The 24567-nt window shown below is 49.4% G+C and overlaps 1 protein-coding gene and 1 non-coding gene across 3 annotated transcripts in view; both read left to right on the top strand.

Annotated features, from left to right (window-relative positions):
* Dkk3 (dickkopf WNT signaling pathway inhibitor 3) overlaps positions 1-23533 on the top strand; it is a 42495-nt gene extending 18962 nt beyond the window's left edge. For both annotated transcript variants that reach the window (XM_020166358.2, XM_074041483.1), the window contains exons 5-8: positions 18659-18751; positions 19920-20064; positions 20928-21084; positions 21942-23533. In XM_020166358.2, coding sequence (XP_020021947.2) covers positions 18659-18751; positions 19920-20064; positions 20928-21084; positions 21942-22176 — 630 coding nt within the window. In that variant the 3' untranslated portion in view covers positions 22177-23533. The remainder of the gene's footprint in view (positions 1-18658; positions 18752-19919; positions 20065-20927; positions 21085-21941) is intronic.
* LOC141416645 (small nucleolar RNA SNORA51) lies at positions 418-547 on the top strand. The gene has a single exon (XR_012441275.1). It is a non-coding gene; the product is annotated as a small nucleolar RNA SNORA51 (small nucleolar RNA).
* Positions 23534-24567: the final 1034 nt, after the last annotated feature.

Here is a 24567-nt window from a genome sequence, read left to right as displayed (position 1 = left end):
TCGAAAGGCTTGTCTACATCTCATTGTTCTGTCCAGACCTGCTGTCTTTTTTGTTTTTTTTAACTGCTGCCTGGAAGAAAGAGAGCAACAAGACATTTATGTTTCAGGAGCATAGGTGCAGTGCAATTTGGAATTCAAACTGCCACAGGTTAGAGCCCCTGCTGTGGGCAGTGTCCCTCACTCTCTGAGTGCTGGGTCCTGCTCTCCGTGAGGGGATGTAGTGATTACCCAGAAAGGGTGTTTTAAAAGCAAGAAGCAGTGAGTCAGTAGTGTGCACCTGTAATCCCAGTACTTGGGAGACTGAGGCAAGAGAATCAGGAGTTCAGCCTGGGCTGCATAGCAAGATCTTGTCTAAAATAAAAAAAGTAGAGGCAATGCATGGAAAGTTGTATCTGGCATTTAAGAGATGCTGAATAAGGCCCCCTGCTGCTAACCACAGGCTGTGTTCTTACACTAACTGTACAAAAGAGGAGACAAAATAAACCTTCTCCATATCACCTCAGCCCAGGCCCTGTGCCTGGTTTGTACTGTGAATAGGGAGACATGGGAGGAAAAGAAAAAAGGAGATGCGGATTTAATTTCCTGGATCCCTTCGGGTGGGAAGCAGTAGTTTATTGAATGAGTGTGATAAATCAGTAAAGATGTTTATTTTTGTTGTCAGGTTGCTGTTGTTTTGAACTCAGTAATTTAGTTTCTGCAAGATGACAATGGACAAGGTGCCAAACCAAACAGTTGGAAAAGCTGTTATATGTAAAGACAGGCCTCATGCCAAAAAAAATGAAGTATTTCATGGAGTCATATAATTACAAATTACAGAATTTGCAGGGTCCATTTAGCTCCCCTCGACATTGCCATCGAGCACAGAGTTACTTCCTTGTGAGCCCAGAGTCTCAGCACCTGAGCCAACCTAGCCTTGTAAGCAGCCTCTGACAATGAACTGGAAAAGAGCTGTATTTGGAACTTCTTTGGGAGTAAACCTGCCTTTCTATAGATGAGAAAACAGAGATGAGGGATTTAATTTTTCTCCAAATTATACATCAGTGCTCTAACTTCATTCCCAGTTTAGTTCAGATTTAGACATGGAGTTAGTTTGCTGTTTCAGGAAGCAGGCGTAAGTGCTCCTGACTCGTCAGAATTGAGGATTAGTAGCAGGAAAGCTGGGCTGCCTAACGCTGAGGAAGATGGCGAAGACTGAGGGGAAAGTCTTTTCACAGCCCTGGAGTGGGGATCTAGAAGACTGAGCTCCAGGAAGGCAGGAACTGTCCTGCATCTCCTTGGTATCCCTGGGTCTGAGCTTGTCATGAGGTAGACACTCAGTAGTTGAATGAACACATTTAATAAATGAAGGCCATATGACCCTGGAGTTAATTAGGAAATAGAGAAGAAAGAATCCTTGAAGGTAAGGTCCAGTAGGCAGCTGCAGTCCCTAAGTGAGTGTTATTTGTTTGGAAAGTGAGCTTATTCTGGATGAATGTTTTCCTTGCCTGCATTCATTTATCTGCATTCCCAAACACCCACTGTTGGTTGGGCTGTGCATCAGGCATTTTTATATGCTCCATTTCTCTAATCCTCATAACACCTTGGCATAGATATTATGGGTGAGAACACTGGAGCATGGAGAAGTTAAACATGAGAAGATGGTTAGTTGACACAACTAGAATATGAATCCAGATACAAATTTTGGCTATGTCAATAACAAGATACATTTCAGATAGAAAAAGTCATGGGAGCTTGCAGCCATAGTTTTGGGTTGTTTAAAGAATTTTCCAAACCTTTCACCACAAGATTGCAGCTTGTGTCATTTCTACCAAGAGTCATTGAGCAGCACCAACCCCTCCACCCACCCAAAATGGACACTAGCACTGCAGAAGGACCACTCATGACAATGTGCACAGGGATCTTCCTCTCCCAGGGATGGCAGAGTGCCTTGGGATCGTGGGAGGGGACATCAGAGGAGAGAGGTTAGGAAGATGTGGACTTTCTCATGCCTTCTCTTTTGTTCTTGCTATTGGCTGGCACTGCAGAAAGCACTTTAAGTGGGTGGCGTGTGCCCATGTCTGAAGATATTGGCCACTGATTCATTTCAATGACGTGATGTGTGGAAAATGTAGCCACAGGGAAAACAGCCTGAAATTTCCATAGTCTCATAATTCAGAGCCTTCCAGAAGAGGAATAAGGTTCAAGATGCAGAGAGTAGTGGTTAAGATGCAAGAATACTCAGACTCAAAGATGGAGGAAGGCCAAGGAAATCCTGAGGGACTTAGGGAGAAGGAGACCAGTCGACTCCATCCTTCCCAAGCTTGTGAAGCAATAGGACAGGCTCCACCCCACATGCACAAGTCCCCACCCAGCAGCCTTTGCTTTTCCCATTTCTTCCAGGGTCCTGCTTCTCCCAAGAGTGTCCCTGGGGACCTCAGACCCCAGGGAGGACACCCTTCCTGTAGCAGGCAGGCTAAGCGGGAGGCGGGCAGTCAGACTCAGTGCTGCCTTGGGCAGAGCAGTTCCCCTCCGCTATAGGATTCAAAGGTTGAGAGCAAGGGAAGAGAATGCATATTGACTGAGCACTTACTATGTGCCAGGAAGGGTGTGACCATGTCATTTATGTGTTTCCCTGCACTCCTGCCAACACCCTAATCAGTAAGTAGAGCATGTGGGGGGTTGGAACAGGATGGGGGTGTGAGGCAGGACCCTGGGTATGCTCCAGTCATCTGCACATGGCCTTCCCCTTGGAACTGAAGCACCCCATGTTCTCTGCTAGCCCATGAAGGTGAAGCAAAGTACATCATTGCCACTGATGAGCAAGATGAGATCAAAGCATAGATCTTTCCGCCACCTAAACATATTAAGGTCTTTTCCAGACTCATTAATGTTAAGTGGCTCAATTTGAAAAGTTAAAAAATTCCAGGCTCCTGATTTTAGTTCTGGCTGTGGAGGAGCTCTGTGGGTAGCATTAGGGAGGAGGGAGACTAATTGCTGAGGAAAATAGCCTGAGGGGTTTGGAAGCTCAGGAGAGGCCTGGGCTGTTGTCAAGCTGTTCCACCTCCCCAAGGGCTGGGAAACAATTTTTCTTCTATATGGTGCAGAGGAAAACAACTTTGTTTTTGTTTTGTGTTGCTTTAAATTTTCTTCCTTTTTTCCTACTTTTTTTTTTTTAAGGAAGTTGAGGGAATTCTCTGGGGTGTATTTTTAAAACAGGGTGATTGGTAATGAAGTAGTGGTGCTTAACCTTGACTTCTGCTCAGAAGTTGTGTAAAAAGAAATGCATCATTATTTCCACTAACTTTTACATTAAATTTCCTCCAGTCTTTTAAAAATTTTATTATTATTATTGCTGTACTGGGGTTTGAACTCAGGACCTACACCTTGAGTCACTCCACCAGCCCTTTTTTTTTTTTTCGAGATTGGGTCTCACAAACTATTTGCCTGAGCTGGCTTTGAACTGTGGTCCTCTGATCTCTGCCTTTGGAGTAGCTAGGATTACTGTCATGAGCCACCGGCACTGGGCTAAAAGATTTTTTATTTTCTGGTGGTACTGGGGTTTGAACTCAGGACTTCACGCTTGCTGGCACTCTACCATTTGAGCTGCTCCTCTAGCCCTTCTGTACCCATCTTAATGCACTATTCTAAAAAGGGATTCACAGGCTTCATCTTACTACAAAAAGGCCCATAACAAAATATTAAGACTATTTATTTATTTTTTTAAAAAGGACAGTGGTCAGTGTGCACACTGGGCTTCTTGGTGACTCAGATAGATATGGCTTTATGGAGAGCAGGGAGGTTGTTGAAGAGATGTCTGTTTCTTTTACCAGAATGGATCCCTACTCCTGTAGAGGGGTCTCAACCCTATTTCCCTGAGTAATGCCAGCCTCTCCTCTCAGGTAGTTTGAACCCTAAGAACTGAGAGGAACCATTTGAGTGAAATTAAAAAAAATTCTGACCTAGGGGTATGTGTGCCTGGAGATGCTGGGAGTGGGGAGCGTTCATCTCAAATGTAGGGGCCTCCTAGATCTGCCACTTGACACCCAGGTGGCATAGCTGGTGAGTCTGGACAGATTCCAGCTGCTCACAACCTCAGTGAAGGTTCCTCTGAGGAGGCCCGAGGCCTCTGGCTACAGCTCATTCTGCCGCCCAGCTGGAAGGTTGCAGACCTGACTCCACTGATGTGTCAGGAGGGATCACATGCCACAGCCGCTAGAATCTCACTCTTCCTGAGAGGAGATTTCATCTACTGAAGGCTCCGGTCCCAAGTATTTGGGATGGACAAAGACTAAGAGCAGAGGCCATGTGCCTCTGAGAACCCTGCTGCTCTGTGCAGTTGCTGAACAGCACAAATCAATGTTTGCAACTGTCTGTGGACTTTCATCCCCCATTATACCTTTTTTGGATGGAGGAGGGAACCAACCGAGTCATTTGGACCACTCCAGCTCCGTGGTGGAGGGGGTGCAGGTCAGTTTGGGAACGTGAGTAAGTGTAATTCTCCTGATGGCTGTGTTTGAAAGAAAGTTGACTTCATTAGCTTGTGTATGGAGCTTTCTGATGGGGGGAGACACAAAGCTGAGGGCCTGCCATCTGCCACGGTCACATTGGAGCGTCCTCCTGACCTGTCCTCTGAGAACTGACCTGGTGTCCCCTTGTTCATAAAAACATGAAGGCTCAGTACACAGCCACTCTGACAGTGGCTCTGCTGCCCTCCAAGACTGAGTATTGTTTGCCTGGGGTAAAATTCTGAGTGCAAGTGTTGCACAAAGTGGCCAAGACCTGTAGGACTGGAGATGAAGGGATGCAGGCTGTGTATGAAGATGTGAGCCAGACTCATCTTTTTCCCCCTAAGCCAGAACAGGAGGAACGGGAAGATGAAGAAGAGCAGACCAAGGTGGCCCAGTGTGGAGAGAAGGCAGGGAGTGGGGGAAGCAGGTGCAGCTCCTCAGACCAGAGCCACACGGACTCTCATGAGGGACATTTCTGCTGTGACTTCTGGAGTCAATTCCTAGGAGGCCTGCACGATACCCCAGACCCATTCTGCCCTGTGGGGGCCTATCACCCCTCTCCCCCTGGAAGGCCTGTCACAGGTGCTCAGATGTGACTCCTGTGTCTCCTTCCAGGAGGGCTGTTAACTCCATCCCTGAGACAATAAGGTGAATAGGAGGATGTAACTCTTCAGATGTGTGACAATCCTGTAGGGTCCACATTGCCCCAGAATATACTTGAGAAAGCATAAAGACCCTCACCATAGACTTCCAGCCCCAGAGAGTGGGGAGGTCTGTGCTTCAGACACCAACCAGAGTCACAGGGAGAATTTCTGGAAGCTGACCCAGTGATCTGACCCAGCTACCTGGCCATCCACAGGGCCTGATAGCTTATGAAATGCACTCAGATTCAGAGAAATGCCAGTCCTGCCTGACCTCTGATAGTGGAGGGAGTTGCCAGGCTAAAGAAAACAGCATCACACCAGTTTGGCTTGGAGAGCAGCCAAGAAGGCCAAGGAGGGGCAGAGTGGAGATGGAAAATTCATGAAATTAGCCACCAAGCCATAACGTAACCCTGCAGAGAGATGTGGAGACAGGCCTCTCCTCTGAGTGACTGCCTGAGATTTCGAGGTTACAAACCCACCATAATGGTTGCACTCTGGTTACTTCTAGTTAGGCCACCTGCAGGGAAGCAATGCCCCTGCTGACAGGCACTGGCTTTACCCACCAGTGAGATCCTGAATGGGAAGATGGGCATGCAAAGAGCACATTTGGACGTACTGTTCTGGTTAGCTATTACTCCAGACTTGGTGATATAGAACAACCACTTGTCATGCTCCTGGACGCTGCAGGTCAGAAGCCTGGACAAGGTGCTCTGGGACAGTTTATCTCTGCCCTGAAGTGACTGAGACCTCAGACCTGAAGCCTGGGGTGACTTACAGTTAAGGCTAGGATCACCTAGAGGCTGCTGCCTGGGACCCTGGTCCATGGTTCTGGTCTCTCATGACTTCCTCACAACATGGTGGCTGGTTCAGAGGGCAGGCATCTGACGGAAAGAACCAGACTGAAGCTGAATTGCCTCACAACCTGGTCATGAAAGTCATGCAGCACTACTTCCTCCATGTTGAGTTTATAGAGAGTAGGTCACTAGGACACTTTGACTGGGGGTAGTACACTCCCCTTCCAGTCCCCTCCTGCTTCCTGTTTCTAGAAACAGTCACTGGGTCCAAACAGACTTTGGGTGGAGGAGAGGTTGGTGATTCAGTGGAAATGTTGGGGGCTTTGAGTATTTAAGCATGTTCCACTATGATTGCCCAGAGATGTCAGTGACCAGCCAGTCACAGGTCACATTGCTGCTGGATGGAGTCACTCCTCAGAGAGCAGAGCCACTTGCAGTCACTTCCAAACCTCCCAGCCTGGATCTTGGCTTTCCTGGCATAAGTCTTGCCAAGCCTTATAAACACCTATTGGTCCTTTGAGCCCAAACTTATTCCTCTCTTAATCCAGCTTTGCCTGGGGTGGACACTGAGGGTCAGGAGAACACCGAGAACAGTGCCAGTTGCCCAGTGGAGAGACACAGGGAAGGCTTTGATTTGGAGGAGACATTGTGCCTGCTCCTTGAAGTTGAACTAGAGGGAAGGGTGCTAAGGGATTCTAGAAGCGTAGGCAGAAATCTGGATCTTGGGGAGGTCAGAAAATCAGGCAGGACAAGCAGATTGGGAACTTACCCTAAAAATTTTGTAGTCCATATAGAGTTGGATTCCAGGTGATGGGCGGTAGAAAAATGGAGAAGGTAGAAGGTCATCCTCAGGCACTCACAGCCTTGGTGAATTTGCTAGAGTGACGGTCCCCTGAGGTCTGCAGATCCAGATAGTAAACATTCTCAGCCCTCTTGCTTTGCTAAGTACATCGGACCTCCCTCACCAACATGTGACCAAAATTGGACAGGTAATGAGCTGGATGTGGTAGCACTCTGGAGACTGAGGCAAGAGGATTGTGAGTTTGAGGCCAGCTTGGGCTGCCTAGCAAGACCCTGTCTTAACAACACTTTCCCTCCCCCCGCAAAAAAAGCCAGGTTATTAATTTTCAGGGTGAGGAACATCTCTTTCCAGTGGCAGGGATGTTAGGACCACATCCAGGTCATCCCCTCTTTGGTGTCAAGGTCCTGGGGGAACAAGGACAAGGCTGGTTGTCTGCAGGTTGCTGGGTGAATAAGAATCGAAGCCAAATCAAAGCTGAAACTGTCCAAGGGCACTTCATGGGTTCCAGGTACTTTCTGGTGCTATCAGGGCAGACACCTGCCCAGGGACAGAACTCCAGGCCCCCACTCCCTGGTCACTGGGGGACACACCTGTGTTCCCACTCCCTCCCTCCTTGTCATATTATTTTATTATGCTAGTGTCACGCAAAGAGGTTGACTGTTCTCAGGGCCTGGAAGGCAGCTGTCTCCTCCAATTAGGTGTTAATGGAAATAGGTTCTTCTTGAGGGCCCCTCAGCAATGGCGGCTTTCAGAACAACTACGATCAGGGATGTGTGTAATTAGGTTTGTGTTTTAGGTTGATAACTGGTGCTGCAGCAAGGGGCCTGGTAGAGAGGGAGGGTGGCTGGTGGCTGGAGCAACCTCTTTGCTGCCACACTGAGTGGAGAATGAGGTGTGGCCTGGAGGGGAGGTGGGGACTGTCTGTGAGGGCAGCAAAGCTTTCCACTGCCTGCGAGGAAACCCCACTCATGTCGGAGTCTAAAAGAGAATCTCGAATCACCAGAACTCCTATCCCAAACTCCCTTCCCCCAGCAGGAACCAGCCCCAGTAATGACAGCTTGGGAGGGTAAGGTGAACAGGAGTGAGGCTGGGTCTGTGTCTTTCTGGCCTCTCAGCACCTTCTCCAGGGACCCAGGTCTGGATTCAGTTCCTGGGAATCTGGCAAGAACATGGATCTCTGCCAGTTGCTAGAAGCGTTTCTCCTGGAATCATTGTGAGACTTTGGATCCACCTGGGCAAGTCTCCCTGTACTGCACTGAATGCTTTGAGGGTTTTGCAGCCTGGAGTTGGCAGCACTGGTGGGCCTGAGTGAGGGACCTGAGCAGAAACAGAAATAGCTGAGAGGGGCTTTGCCTGACAAGGTCTGGCCCACCTCTGCTTCCACTTTGCTGACCCAGGGGCAGGGGAGAAGGGCAGACAGGGCTCCCTGAGGGTAGAGGGAACACAGCAGAGATGGCTGGAGGAGACCTGAGCAGCTGAGGGAGATTAGAAGATCTCCCTTTACAACTTGTGCCTTTCCCTGTGTGTCAGCTTTCTGTACAAATCAACTTAAAGGAGAAAAGATTTATTTTGGCATGCCATTTTAGAGGTTTCAGTCTGTGATCAGCTGGCTTCATTATTTTTGGGCTTGGGGAGAGACAGCACATCATGGTGTGAGCTGTGTGGTGGGGCAAAGCTGCTCACCTCATGCCAGCTAGGAAGCAGAGAGATAGGAGGGGCTGGGGTCCCAATATTCCCTTCAAGGACACACCCCTAACTTCCTCCACATTAGTCCCACCTCTTCAAGGTTCTATTTTCTCCCCATGAGCCATAGGCTGATGACCAAGCCTTTAGCATATGGGTCTTTGGGGAGACATTCCAGATCCAAAGGCTAGCACCCTGTATGGGGGATTCTGCCCACCCCCCCCCCCACTTCTGTGTCTGTTCTTTTAACCCCACTGGAAAAGACTGGTGGGCAGAATGTCTTGCTGGGGAAGGCATGGCCAGGGGACACAGCCTGTGGCATCTAGCCCCCACCCCATCTGCTGTCTGATCAAGTGTTAAGAGCCAGCTGGTCTGCTTTCACATCCCTGTGACCCTGGGCAAAGTTACTTGCCTTTTTGTGCCTTGGTTTTCTCATCTGTAAATCTAAGAAGAATAGTACCAGCGTTACTGAGTTGTATCAGTGGAATCAGTTGGGTATGGATGGATTGTTTTGAAGATTACAGGCACTGGTGTCTAGAATGCAAAGCAGCTCTGGCACATAGGAAGCATACTGTCATTGTTGGCTGCTACGATTGTGATCGCATTCATCATCCAGAACCAGAGGAACAGCTTGGCATAGTGGCACACATCTGTAATCCCAGCTACTTTGGAGGTAGAAGTAGGAAGATCATGGTCTAAGTTGGCAAAAACTCAAGACCCTATCTGTAAAAGCAAAAGGACTGGAGGTGTGGGTCAATTGGAGGCCCTGAGTTCAATCTCCAGGACTGAAGGAAAAAATAAATCAGAGGACCTTTCTCCACATAAGCTATACCTGTACCTGTACCCTGAAGTCCAGACCAGGATATAGGGTACAGAGGGATGAAGCACCTTGCCCTCACTGGAAATCTATGCCTACTAGCAGCCCAAAGCTGGAAGGAGCTCCTCATTGTCTTTGTCTTCTTCCATGGCAGTCTTTGAAGCCACACCTGTGGCCGCCATTCCTCCTCCTCATCCTCCTGCCTAAGGCCAACCAACCTCTGTCCAAGAAACCTTTGGAACCTGTTGGTCAGATTAGGTCCTTCCTGTGGGGAGATCTGGGAGTGCCAAGGACGACACTGTATCATCATCCACACATTTGGATCTGAAATTCTGTTAGTGTCCTAGTCTTCTGCAGGTGGAGTGTTGACTGTACTAGGTGGACAGACCCTAGGAAGGCCCAGTGGTCCCCCCGTGTGCCTTTGGAATGGGATCTGGGGCTGTGCAGACCCAAAGACACTGGAAATGTGTTGGGAGAGTAGGCAGGGAGGCTCTCTCCCCCACTTCAACCCCAGCCAGTGACAGGCATGCAGCTGATTAGATTCGGGCGTGTGAAGACATTTCCTGTGGAATTAACTGCATATGTTCTGCAGAGGAGGTGCCAGCCACTCAGGCTCCAAGAATGTGGTGGGCAGCTCTGTGAGCCTGGGTTGTGGGCTGGTGCTCTGTGACTGGCAGCAGAACAAGGTCCCAGAAGGATGGAGCAGGCTGCTCTATGGAACACGCCCTCTTTGTTCCTGAGGACCCTTGGGCCCTTGGAGAGGAGGTTGTGAGGAACCCCAGGTCTGGGGCTGGATTACAATGGGGACTAGAGGGAGAGAAGGAGGAGAGAGAAGGCTTCAAGACTGCTTCCCAGTGCCAGGTCCTCCCTCACCGGTTGGGAGCCAGGCATGTGCCATACCTCAGTGCACAGAGCCCAGCGTGGGTGGGGTGTGTTCCTTTTCACTGTGCCATGTGACTTGGGGGAGAAAGAACTGGTGGGAGCAGCCCCAGTCAACCAGGCTTTTGCAGACACTGGCTGGCATTTGAGGATAATAATGGCTGGCACAAACTCCAGGCTCCTGCCCGGATTTTTTCACAGGGCTGCCAGACCCTTGGTGGGGTTGCCTGACCACCCCAAGCTGGCAGACAGTTTCTAGCATAGCCTGCAGGAAAAAGGCTGGAGGCACCCCACTGTGTCGAGACAGATGCGCATTTTACAGGCTCTTGAGACTGGCCTGGTTCTAAGGTGTAAAAAGGATGCCAGGAGTCAGCTAGATCTGACTTGAAATTGCTAGAAGAAAGGGAACTCCTTCCACTGCTGTCCCTCTGGGCATCCTTTCTGACCCTCCAGTCACCTTATACCAAGCCAGTTTAGGGGACCCAGCCCCCTAACTAGTGCCTACCCTTATCTCCATGGAGCTCTAGGTTGGGGTTGAGTGAAGCCTTGCTATTTACCCATGATCTTGGCAAATGACTTTATCTCATTGTCCTTGTTCCCTTGTCTGTAAAATAGATAAGATGGTGTGAGGATGAGATGGATGTGATGGGTGGGGTGTAGCCTCTGGCATTGATTTTTGTGTTTATGCTTCTTGGCTTGTGCTGCCTGCTTGTCCTTCTTGGTTGGTTGGCCAGTCCTGTGCCCTCCTGCAGTTCTGTGTGACTATCTTTCTTCCATTTGTCTTGGCCCTTAACAGTTGAGGGCTCTTTACTCAGAACTCAAGCCTGATGTTCTGAGCTTTTCAGTGGAAAAAGTGTTCATTGCTCGTATGGATCCATTGGCTCAATGGAAGCTTGGCAGGTTGCTGGAACCTTCCTGAGGCCGCCCTGCAGCTCCTGCCCTGAGTAAGCACCATTCTAGGAGGTAAGTGATAGAGGCACCACGCATCCCTTCTAATATGTCCAGCAGCCTCATGAAGGTTCTTTGTAATAGATAAGGAAACTGATGCACACAAAGACTCAATAATTTTCCCAGAGTCACGTAACTTATAAGTGAACCTATATTTGAAACCAGACATGAGCTCTAGGACCTGCGTTTTACCCCTGCATGGACTCAGATACACTCAGGCAACAAGGTCTCCAGCAGAGTGGCAACACAGCAACACAGCCTGAAGGGGGCTTGAGTGGGAGCCCAATGGGGACGGAAGCAGATCAAGCTCTGGCCATTTTGGCCCTGTAAGACCCCAGTCCCAGCATGCCCCAGCCCTAAGAGTATCAGGACCTTGGTCAATCCATCCCCTTGGCCCATGTGCTCATTCTGGGAGCATTTAGGGCCTGGCACTGCATCTCTACCCCAGGGGTCAGAAAATGGCCAACCACAGACAACTTGCCCCATCCTAACCCTGAGTAACCACAGAGCACACAGGCTGGAGTAACAGAGACAGAGACTTCCAGGTTGACTGTGGTGGCATCCAGGGCTCTGTTCTGGCCCCTGAGGTTCAGTGTCCTCCCAAATATGTATACCAGTGCTTCCCAGCAGCCTCCTGTCTGTCTGTCACCTCCCAATGGGAAGGTTCTGAGTTGCAGAGCTCAATGTGTATAGCCATTGAGCCAGAACAGGAGATGGTGGGTAACTGGGTTGTTTAGAGGGAGAGCTGAGTATTAGTGGCTGCTGTGACATAGTGCCATGAACTAGGTCACTTAACAGAAGTCATTCTGGAGACCAAGAGCCCAGCATTTAGGTATCAGCAGGTTGTTTCCTTCTGAGGGCCGGGAGGAAGGATGTGTTCCAGGCCTCTCTCCTTGGCTTGCAGATGCGTCTTCCCTGTTTCTTTACATTGCCTTCTGTCTGTGTGAGCCTAGCTCCAAATTTCCCCCTTTTGCAAGGAGAGTGATCGTACTGGATTAGGACCTGCTGTAATGACCTCATCTTAACTGTATCTGCAATGACCCTATCTTCAATAAAGTTCCCATTCTAAAGTATTAGGAGTTAGAACTTCAACATATGAATTTGGTGAGGAGGTTGGAGGCACAAATCCATTATGGGACATTTTGAGGCCATAGCGGGCAGTGGAAAGAGTGAGCACACTGGGGTGTGACGGGCTTGTGTCTAAATCATAGCTTTTGCTCCACTGATGCCCTTGGGCTGTGAGGCTAGTTCCTACCTGCAAAATGAAGATTGACCAGTGGACCCCTGCAAGAGTGCACTCCTGTTCCCCCCCGCCCCACGCAAAAACTGCAGGGATTCGCTTCTTGTCCCTTTCTGCCCTAGCTCCCCAAACTTTTGGCTTCTGCTTCCTGGGAGCCTCTCTCCTCTGATAAACTATGACCTGGAAAATCAAAGACACAGAGTGGCTCCCTCCCCATTTATTTTCCACTATCTCAGAATGGTGTCAAAGCACCGGGGTGGTTTCCAGGCCCAGCATCCCTGCCAAGGCCAAGCTGTGTTCCTCGTCCACTTCCCTGCCACCTTTGAGCCTTCTAAATATAGCTCCCTCCCTGGGACAACAAAGGAACCATGCTCAGAATGGCTAAGGTCTGATGATCAGCTTCTGGGCCGCCTGTCAGGATGGGAGGGAAAAGCCGGGCAGACAGGCAAGTGGCTGGGACTGCCAAGGAGTCTGATACCCATGCTGCTGTTTTTGCCACTGAGCACAGTGACATTTAGGCCCATTCATTTACCGCCGGGCTATAGCCTTGGCCTCCTGTCTCTGTAGATGTGTGGGACCAGGACCCTGGCCCAAGACAGCACTGCGGGGCAGTGATATTCCTAGGACAAGCCTGTGTTTAGGGATGCATGCTAATAAGCTGGGTAGCTCTAGGCAGATCCTTCACCTTAAATCTCAGTTTCCACATCTGCGAGTAAGGATAATAGCCATGTCTAGGGATGATATTACAGTTTGTGCCTCTTGGTGGGCACATGTGGCCCTGCTATGTGGGGCCCAGTGTTGGAATGAGATGGATAGCTGTGGTAGCCTTAACCCTCCCACTGGGTTCTGCCCTTGGTGTGCGTCTTCATTCTGGGCTCTGTGTTAAAAGGAGTTCCTCCTCCAATCCTAGGGCCTAAGAGTAGGAAGGCTGGAGGATCCTCGCTGAGAATCAAGACACCAAACCCACAGCCTCTGTGGCCTTTATGTGGAGCAGTCCTGCCTTACCCTAGCCCCCAGGCCTTACTCAGCTCTCAACCCCTCAGCCAGCCAGGACCCATTTGACCTTTTTGTACATTGGGCACAGTACAGAGAAACTGGAACTACTGGGAAGAATAAAAAGCTGTGCCTGGCTGTGCTTAGGGAGCCACTCAGTTCTGCTAAGGCTGGAGGATCTGGTGCCTTTCTTATGGCTAACATGGGAAAATGTGGGACCTTCCCCTATTGCTAAGAGGTCCTCTAGACTTCTTACAAATAGACCATACAAACAGTCTTACCATAAGGAAGGACTGGTCTCCTTGGAACCAGAGCTCCACCCCAGTATTTTCCTCCTGGAGTATATAGGCTGCCGCCATGAGTCGACATCCTTTGGGTGTAAACCAGGACTACCTGTCCAGTCCTAGTGTTGACAGGGGTAGACATGCAGAATTGCTGGAGGAAGCATCAGGCCCCTGTTATTCAGACCTGCCTTTCTGCAGATAAAGCAGGCCCCAGGCAAGGACATGTGGGGTGGAGGAACAGGTGGAGAGCTGTCTGTTGCTATGGCAACAGAAGGAGCACTAACTCAACACAAGAGCCCTGCACATAGATCCGGGTACCATGAATCAGCAGCCAAGGTCACATAGCTCTCAAGGGGCAAAACCAGGATTCAAGTTTTGTACATCTGGGAGTTCAAAGGTTTCTTAGCATGGTCGCAGTTCTTCAAAAGCGTCTCTAGGGTTTGCTGAATGAGGGCTGCGCGTCTTCCACAGATGACCTGCTAGGCTCTATTAGAACAAAACCACTGAGCATTTGCTAGGGAATGTTGAGTGAAAGTAGCCTTCCAGAGCTCTTGATAGCTTCTACAGGTATTAAAAACATGTTGGCCAAGGAAACCAGGAGCTTTTTGTATTCAGATTGTTCATAGGCCTTTGACAAGCTTCCATGCCCTTCCCCTCCCCCCCCCCATTTTCTCCATTCTTTGGGGAAAAAAGCAAACTTCTCACTGTGGCTTTGCAGGGTGGGGGAAAGGTGTGGGGGTGGGGAGGTGGACTGCTTTGTCATGCATATTTGCTGGGTGGGGGAAAGGACACTCCCTGAGGATGAGCAGGCTCTTGTCATGATGCAGAGCTGTGAAGGACTGGAATAGGAGGGCTCCTACTTTGTGTTTTTTTAAATTAAAGATCTAGAAGAGGAAGTACACAATAAAAATTTCCAGTCTGTAAAGACTTGGCGAATGAGAAGCCAAATGAGTGGAATTTGTGTATGCTCTTTGCTCTGGTTCCCAAATCATTGCTAATGATTAGTGCTTGGTGGTGTGTTTGCCACAGTAGCCCACAAGTGGCTTCATGCTCTTAACACATATCCATTGTGTGCCTGTTATGTGCCAGACATGTGCTGGACACAGGCACATATATGGTTTTATTCTGGGATATATTGGACTGGGGACATGACCCAAATGGTAGAGTGCCTGCTTAACAAGTTTGAGGATCTGAGTTAAAGCCCCAGTAAACCATGCCCCTCAAAAGTAGGATATATAATTCTGACATGTGCTCACTTTATTTACTGATAAAGTGTAGAAATCACTATGCGAAGAACCACTTCATTCTTTTCAATGTCCACACAGAGACATTTTCCATGAAATGACTGTGTACTGATCACTTCCCTCTTATTGGTCACATCTGTTTTTTCTTGAGTACAAATAATACAGTGGTGTAGCCTTAACTGATATTGGTCTGGACTGTTGTTCCTTGGGTTTGTGTCCTGGCACAGTCAATGAATGAAGGTGCCAGACAAGCAGTTAGGAGTTAAAGCAAGTTCATGCTACAGACCAGGAGTTAAGAGTAAAGCAAGCACAAAGTTTTTTGAAAAGGTAGCACAGCACCCTAAGGGGTGGAAGTCTAGCAGGTGACATAGAGCATTAACTAGCTTAGGTCCAACTATTCTACCTTGAAACCATATTTATGATTGGTTGGCGCTGAGTCAGCTTCTTGCTGAACTCAGCCACCTATCTGTCCCTCTCCTTACTGAACTGAGCTTTCCAAGAAGATCTGGTTAGCTTGCTCTGGCCTTGGGGTCCACGTCTTGCAGCTGCATTTTGTTATTTTGGTTAGTTGCTTGTTATTTTTGTGGGGAACTTATTGTTTCTCAAGTGCCTCTTTCATCTAAAATGGAGTCACCTCTGTCATTGCTCCCCTTATATAACCATCCTTATATTCAGCTATTTGGACTTAAGTATTTCTGAGGCTAGTCACCTAGAAGGAAAATTGCAGGATCAAAGGACATATCTATTAGGTTTCTTCATATAGATGCTGATGAATTGCCTGTAGAATATCGTTAGTTCTATTTTAATTACCTCCACAGTACCTGGCAATGTCTGCTTCCTTCACCCCATCAACATGGCATGTTATATTAGTTTCCTATTGATGGTGTGTGTAACAAACCACAATTTTGTGGTTTAAAATAACATAGATTGATTATCTTACCTTTTTATGAATTCCAGCATAGGTCTTTCTGGGTCAAAATTGCAGTGTGGACAAGGCTGTTTTCCTTTTGAGAGGCTCTCAGGGACAGTCTGTTCTTTAGACTGTGGCCTCTTCTATCTGCAAAGCCAGCGATGACCAGTGGAGCCTTTGTGACATCTCACTGACCCTTCTTCTATCCCCCTTTTTCATTTTTAAAGCCCCCTGTGATTACACCAGGAGCAGCTGGATAGCTCAAGATACTCTCCCCATCTTCAGGGAAGTGGTAAAGCATCCTTACTTCCATCTTTCCACGGAACTCAGCAGATCCATGAGTTCCAGAGAGTTGGATGCAGACATCTTGGTGACAGGGAACTGTTCTGCCTGCTACAGAGATCAGTCATTTACATTTTTTTCATTCTGTGTGATAAAAAATGATGTTCTGCTCTTCGAAACTGCACTTTCTTGACTATTGACCAGGTCAAATATCTTTTTCTACATCTTGAAGAGGCAAAAACATTTCTGCTACTATAAATTGTCTTTCTGTACCCTTTGTCTCCTTTTCTACCAGTCTGCTTGTTTCCTATTTTCTTTCCAATTGAATTATGAATTCCTTAAGGGCAGAGACCTTCTCACAGTCACCTTTGTGTCTTCATTGCCTCAAAATGTGCCTGTTGGCTCTTCCTCCCTCCTGAATGTCACCCCTCCCTCTCCATTCATCTCCATTCACTTGTTCTTCTGCTTTAGAAGAAACAGTCAGATGCTTCTGGCTGAACTGCCTGAGTTGAGTCTGTGTATGGGTGACATACACAGGCATGGCAGGCTGAGTGTCTTGTGATTTATAGTTGGCCATATCCACAGATCCAGCCAACCTCGGATTGAAAATATTTTTGTAAGCATTGCATCTGTATTGAGTATGCACAGGCTTTTTTCCCCTTGTCATCAATCCCTAAACAATACAGTAGCAGCAGTGGTTTGCACAGCGTTCACATTGCAGTAGGTATGGTAAGTAACCCAGAGATGACTTAGAGTATACAAGAGGATGTGCAGAGGACATATGCAAATTCTACATAAGGGTCTTGAACATCTGTGACTTGGCCATCTGGTTGGGGGATTGGTCCTGGACCCAATCCCCCGTGGATACCAAGGAATGACTACAGACGGGCTATACTTACAGCCTCATGGACTTTTTTGCCATTGTGGGATCCTGGGTTCAGCAAACTGAGAGGCCAGTGTCCAGCTCAGCCCTTCATTTGGGCTACCCCCTCATTGTCTGTTTCCTCACCAGTAAAAACATTGGTGGCCTGCCTCCTGACACTTCAGGGTTGCTGAATAGGTCACTGGCACAAAGGTATCCACTTCTGTGCTCGGGAGGGAGAGTCCTGGACTGAGCTGCCAGTACCCTGCAGTGTGATCACAGCTTCTGGGTCCGGCTGAGCAGGACTCTTGGGGAGAAGTGTGGGAGAGTAATTTAGGCCATTTTTGGGACGTCAGGCAATGGGATCTCCTTTGACTTTTTTTTTTTTTTTTTTTTGAGAAATCACAGTGAAGAGTTAAATTGCTTTTCTGTTACTCTGGGAGTTGGTCTGAAGCACCTGCCAAGCACAGAATCTGCTGTGTGATGGTGACTCATACATGCTTAGCATAGGCACCTTGACTCTGGTCTTTCTGTTATCCTTCAGAGGGGGCTGTGGGAAGACAGTGTCCGTGGCACTTGTGGTCTTCCTGGCTGGGTGAACAGAGCACAACCCAAACCCATATCTGAGGTGTGTCACACTAAGTACCAGGCTTGCAGCTGCCCTGAATCAAATACGCATCTTCTCAGATCCAGCAGAGTTGGCCAGGAGACACCCAGACCTGGACCAAGGACAGCCACTACTTCCTGACGATAATGTCCCCTTTCCTCGGTCACCTGGCTGGGGTCTCTCTGCTGACCCCCAGCCCACACATGCTCAGGGCCCCAGGTCTCTAGCTACCCAGAACACCAGGTCTCTGGGGACCCTTTCCCATATCTGATTGCCACATCTGGATCCTTGAGCGCCTCCATCTGAGGCTGCGGGTAGAAAGTGACCCTCTACTGTGAACTAACCTTATTCTTCTTGGAGAAACCCTGTGGCCTCCCTGAGCCTCCATTTTCAACTGGGATCTTGGGGAAGGCCGTCTTCTGCAAGGGGGTATCGCTGACTGGGATGTGGGCTGTCAAGTCTAGCGCAGTATTCTCCCTTAGAAGGGGGTCAATAAATGGTTGTCCTTGTCATTGTTTCCCCTCTGTCCTGCCCTCATTTCCCTGCTTTGAAGCTGCCAGCGCCTAGGTCTGGAGCATGACAATAGGTCTGACTCAGGGACAGACAGATGCCCTGCCTTCCCTCACGGAGTGGAGACAAGGCATCTAGGTTGGGAGGGCCAAAGCCTGGTCACCCAACTCTCTCTTCAGAGCTGGCAGCTGCCTATGCCTTTCTATGGTGAGCTCCCCGTGGACTGACTGTGGCCGCCAGGGCAGGTGGCTGGTGGGGCAGTGTCTGCAGTCTTCCCAGGCAGCGGAGCCTGCCGGGCCTGGCCTCCAGCCCTTCCTGTGCAGTCATGCAGGGCCTGGAACTCATTAGCGCCTTTTATTAAACCCATCTGCTCCATACTGAAGACCAGCCCCGAGGCCTTGCACTCCCCAAGATTCCACACAGGCAGCAATTGTGTGACTAGGGCATGGGATCCTTGAGGCCCTGGGGGAGCTTGAGAGGGCAGAGACACCTGCACTGTGGGTGACGCAGACACCAAACATCACCAGCCAGGCTGGTGTCAGGAGTGGCTGAGGTCTGCAGTCCTTTCCTGAGTGTCCTGGGCCCATGTTTTACCTGAACCTGGGATGAAACAGGGTTTGTCCTTCCAGCCCTGCATGTCATGCACAAAGCTGCCCTTCCGTCCCTCCCCAGGAATGCATCATTGATGAGGACTGTGGACCCACCAGGTACTGCCAGTTCGCCAGCTTCCAGTATACCTGCCAGCCATGCCGGAACCAGCAGATGGTGAGGCTGCCTAGGGTTCTCCAGGGCAGCAGTACTTGGGTCATGGGAACTGGAGGAGAAGGCCAGGGGCCCCAGGGGTTCTCAGCTGGAGTGCCTGGAGAAGCCCTTCAATGATGGGGAGGGGTCCCAAAGGAGCAGACTCCTGGAGTGACCAGGACGTCATCCTAGCCTGGGATGTCAGCAGGTCATCTGCAGATCTGCTGCCACCCCATGATATCTGGTCATATTATTTTCCTCATGGATGGCAGGGAAGGTGAAGGAGGGGAGAAAAGGAGGCCCTACACCAGGCTTTGCCTTTGTCCTAGAAGACACAAACCCTAGAACGCACAGCAGAGACAATGATCACCCCTCTCCTTCTGGGTCTGCAGTTCACCTCCCCAGGTCTTTCTCCCAGTCTTCCCTGTGAGAGGGTAGAGGGAGGAGCCAGGAGGTGGAGCAATCCCCCAATGCAGGTGTCACTGAGATGAAACATGAGGCCAGGGCAAAGGAAACCCTGCCCTCCATTCAGCTGGCCTTTTGGGCAAAGTCAAAAGGCTTTGGGACTCACAGCCTTTCTTGTCATTTCCGTTATTATGATTTAATAACCTAGTACTATAATAAGTTGGGAAAACAAAGGGACTCTTGTTACCCTGCTCGACCCATTTGTAGCATGGCAGCTGCTGGAATGCCTCCCGCATCTCCCCATGTCACTGGGGACTGCTGTGGGGACCTCACGTTGGTCTCTAACACCATTCCCTGAGTGGCTGTAGGTCCTCTGAACCCACATGCCATCCCATCCTGGGTCTTCCTGGCTCGGTCTTGACTTACTGGGTTATTAGAGTCATGCTTCTGTCTTTTCCTGTGACCTGAGCTACCTTCCTTTCTGACCTGGGTGTAATTGAAAGGGAGAACGTACAAGTCCTGGAAGAAACCCCAAAGATACCCCGGAAAGATTCAGACACCTGCCTCCCTGGGCACTGTTTTTCCAGTGCTTTGATTCCTCATGTCCTGATGGCCATATTCTTACCTTGGTCTCCTTGCCAGGTTACCACCTACGAACTCCCCTCCCACCTAGAAACCCAGTTTTCTCTCTACAATGGGAGACTGGAATGGCAGCATCTCTGGGCTGGGCTGGCCAGGCTTGTAGGTCCATGAGCAACGCGCCCTTATTTCTTCTGCCTCTCTGCAGCTCTGCACTCGGGACAGTGAGTGCTGTGGAGACCAACTGTGTGTCTGGGGTCACTGCACCAAAAAGGCCACCAGAGGTAGCAACGGGACCATCTGCGATAACCAGAGGGACTGCCTGCCTGGGCTGTGCTGTGCCTTCCAGAGAGGTAGGTGGCCCCTCTATGAGATGCAGAGGAAGTCTGTCCCACGCTCCAGCAAACTTACCTGCTGGGGCCACAGTCTGCTACCACCAGGTAGACACCTCTGTGCTCACAGTGTGCACACCCACCACCTCTGTCTAAATGGGAAGACTCTTTTTTTTTTGTCTTGCTCTGTCCATGTCTATGAAAAGTACATTCTTTCAGGAGGCGTGAGCCCAGGGCAGGAGAAACACCCTCAGATGCGTGGGGTTCCAACAACGCCTTTCCCACCCACTTACTTCTGAGGCTCCAAGGTAGCCTTGGCCCTGGGGCCTTCTTTCTGTGACTCCCCCTTCTACTCACGGCTTCCATTCTCACTGCCTCTTCCACTTGAAGGCAGCATATGCCCTCTTTGTTCCAAAAACTCCTCCCAAGCTCGGCCTTCCCCACTCCCCTGGTCCTCCCAGCACTTGCTCTCCCAGTGATTTTCCTGGATGGCAGCTGTTAGGGGCTTGTTTCCCCAGGACCCACAGCAGCTCCTGTTGTCTCCTGCTGGCAAGGTCACATTTGTCCCAGCTCCGCTGCCCTCCTTTTCCATCTACTAGTCAGCCCCAACTTTTTTGGCTGCACTGACCTCGGGCTTTTGCACGGCTTCAATGCCTCTGTTTCACTCTTTAATTTCTCCAGGCTTATTGGACCTCAAAACCCAGGCAGACCTCCCTAGCTGCTCTAGTTCTCACCATCCATTCCCTTCTGACTGCATTCTTCCATTCTTGTTCCTCTTTCTCCCGCTTCTTCAATCCTAACTTCACCTTGGGGATGAGGGAGGAAAGGGAGGCTGCACTCATTTCTCTGCCCTTCCCTATGGTGACTGACTCTGCTGGTTCCAGGCCTGCTATTTCCCGTGTGCACACCCTTGCCTGTGGAAGGTGAGCTCTGCCATGATCCTGCCAGCCGGCTGCTGGACCTCATCACCTGGGAGCTGGAGCCTGATGGAGCTTTGGGTCGATGTCCGTGTTCCAGTGGCCTCCTCTGCCAGCCACATAGGTGAGGCCCTTCCTGCTCTTCCTGCACCTGAAGTGCCATCCAATAGGTACTGAGGGTGGAGGAGTTCAGCCAGCATCAACTCTGTAGTTTGGGGCACTCTGAAGTACAGATCTGGGGCTCTTCTAAATGGTGATTGAAGCCTTCCAAGTGGCGGACCCAGGGAGAGGGTATGGAGGAAAAGAGTGAGGGATGAGGAAGACCCTAGGCCCATCACAGTGATGGACAAGCAGAGGAGAAGTTGCTGGCAGATAGGCAGGTGAGGAGTGGGTCTCCAAAGGGGAGGGTGCCAGCAGTGTCATAGGCTACTGGACCATGAACATGGGGCTCAGACCTGGCCAATATCTCCACACATCTTCCTGTCCTCCTAGTGCCTCTACTCAACCTCTGTCCCAGGAGATTCAAGGGTGGCCTGGCAGACAGAACTTCCCTTTCTCCTCTCCTCTCCTCCTCCCCAAGAGACCCAGCACCCCCATGTATGCAGTAGACCAGGGTGTGTGTGTGAGGCCCTAGACCGTGGTCCTCTCTCAAGCTGCCTCCTGACTGGAGCCCAAATGGGCAGGTGCTTGAGGGGGCACCATGTGGCCCTGGACTTCCAGGCCCCAGGGACCTAAGGACTTGTGTCTGGGCTGCTGAGCCGAGTCAGTCACCGTAAGTCAGGCCTGCAGCTGGCGTGGGGTTGCTGTCCTTTGCAGACATTGCCTCAGTCAACCTTCTTTCAGTAAGATGTTGACAGGAAGTGAAGCCTGTTGAGGTGTAAGAGGAGGTGGTATTCGGGTGAGACCAGAGGCCTCGTGCACAGGCATGCACGCCTAAAGCTACAGCTCTGCTTTGCCAAGACACACCCTGTCTTTCCCCAGCCACAGCCTAGTGTACGTGTGCAAGCCGGCCTTTGATGGCAGCCGCAACCAAGATGAGGAGAGCCTGATGCCCAGGGATGCCCCTATCGAGTACGAAGATGGAGACATCATGGAGGCGGTACGCCAAGACCTGGAGGACCTGGAGAGGAGCCTGGCCCAGGAGATCATGGTCGGGGAGCCCACCACTGAGCTGCTAGGGGGAGATTTTTTAGACCCAGACCTGCACCGTGGGTAGATGTGCAATAGAAATGGCTAATTTATTTCCCCAGGTGTGTCCCCTAGGTGTGGGCTGGCTAAGCTTTCCACATGTCCCCTTTCAAGTAAGTTCTCCCTCCAGCTTGATAAAGTAAAGTACTATGTGTTTGTCCCAATGCCCGAGCTCCATGTACCACCGCTCTAGAGAGACAGAGTGTCGCAGGGGGAGGCCTGAGCCAAGCTGCCCCATGTCGTTGGCCCCTTTGCCTCTAGGATTGGCAGACCTTATATTTTGTTCTACATGGATTTGAGATGTGTTTGAAAGTAGGGGGTAAGGAGTGAGGTGGAGGCTGCGCACGATGAGTTTTGGGGAAATACAGAGAGGGTGCCTGCTTTGCAAATGTCATCCTGGCAGAATTGCAGCACCTGACATTTCCTGCTTCTTCCCATGGACAGAGGTGGCTGCTGCAGATGAGTTGTGCTGTGCACTTGCTTTTTCATGCTTTCACCCCCAGCTGTTTCACTCAGCTACCTCGCTGTCACGACAGCATGTCATATTCACCATCCGCTCACTCACCACGCCTGGGGAGGGGGCGCTTCTGTCTGATAAGGACCTTGGAGGCTCAGAGAACACAAGCTGCCCGCCCAAGTTACATAGCTAGTGAAGACCAGGTGAGTCACCCAGGTGTGACTCTAAGCTCAGTGTTTTCCATATATCCCACATTTGCTTCAGTGCCACCAACAGTACCCTCAAAACGAGGGAGAATGAAAGTTTTTCTTTTGAGGCATGCCTGGAATTGGGGTCAAACTACTTCCCGTAATCTTCTGAGATTAAGCTTCTATTACTAGAAAATAGCAGCGTGGGGTGGCCAGTATTCTCATGGATACCAATGGTGTGGACATCTCTCTCCCCTTTGACATTTGCATTAGTAACGTTGAAGGCATATGGTTGGAGCATAGTATAAAAGTTAACTTGCAGAAAACATGCTTGGGTAATTGTAAGGCCAGAATTATAGATGAAATTTGCAAAATCACTTAGCAGCAACTGAAGACCATTAGTCACCACATAGAAAGTGAAACCAAGCCAGACTATGAAATATGGCTGTAACATCCAAACCAAGAACCCTGCACTGGCTGTTGTCCCACGGAATATTTTCAGGTGCCAGACATTGTTTCCATTGTGTATTGGCCTAGAGTTATTAAAGTTGCACACAATTGTATAAGCATGCTTTCTTTGGGTTTTAAATCATGTATAAACACACGCTGTATTTAAAAATCAGGCATAAATCACTCGGATCACTCTCCTGTAGTTCTTGGACTTCCTTTCTCCTTCTGACTTTGAATAAATGTAAAACCCTTTCAGCCAGAAAAAAATAATAAAATAGAAATGACCAGTATTGTTAAAAATTTTTTTTTCCATAGAAGCAAATTTTCCAGACAGCTGAAGCACACCTCTTTTAGCATCAAAATATTTTAGAAATCTTAAAGCATTTTTTTTTTTTTTGGCTGGAAATTGGTCTTAAGACTAAATATTTCACTGTCTCCAGAAAGAATAAATGGGATATATGAGTCGGGATCAAATGCAGTTCTGGGTCTCTTTCAGTCAGCTGTCACTATAACAAAATAGCTGAGATAATTAGCTTACAAAGAGAAAAGGTTTATTTTGGCTCACAGTTGGGAGGGTTTAGTCTATGATCTTGTTGCTTTGAATTTGTGGAAAGCAGCACCTAATGGTGGGAACATGTGGTTCAGCAAAGCTGCTCACTTCATGGCTGGAAAGCAAGAGAAAGGGGACAAGACTGGAGTCCCCCACATTCCCTTTAAAAGGATGCTTCCCTTCTCCAGCAACCGAGGCCCCACCTCCAAAAGCATCATCCTGGAGACCAAGCCTTTAATACATGGACCTTTGAGTTTGCAGGACACTTAACCCAAGTCATAGCAGAGCCATCACATAGTAAAACCTTTAGGAACTATAGTAAAGAGGTTACTATATTTAGGTCACCAGGGCGGTAGATACCAGATAGGGCTGTCCACCTATATTACTCATTTCATCTTCACTGAGTTCTATCAGTATTTTCTTAACCAAACAGATGAAGAAATGGAGGTGCCAAAAATGATTAAGTGATAGAGCTGTAAGTCAGATAAAAATTGCATCTAGTACAGTAGGCTGTCCAGGATATGCTGATTATTTTAAGGTCAAATATAGAGCCGATCTCTATCCAGTGTCAAAAATCAACGGAACGACTCTCCATATTTACATACTGAACAGGTATGTGCTGGCAGCCTGCTCGGAACCAGGTGCTGTGGAGGTGACAAGTTTGCCCAGATAGAGTCCCTGCCCCAAACACATCGCTGTCTTAAGAGAGAGATACAGCTAAACCAAGCAATGGCACAAAAACAGTCAACTCAATACCAGAATGTGGCAGGAGCC

This window comes from Castor canadensis, chromosome 1 (assembly GCF_047511655.1).
Source record: "Castor canadensis chromosome 1, mCasCan1.hap1v2, whole genome shotgun sequence".
In the NCBI taxonomy this organism is placed as follows: domain Eukaryota; kingdom Metazoa; phylum Chordata; class Mammalia; order Rodentia; family Castoridae; genus Castor; species Castor canadensis.
This window is presented reverse-complemented; position numbering and strand designations above follow the sequence as displayed.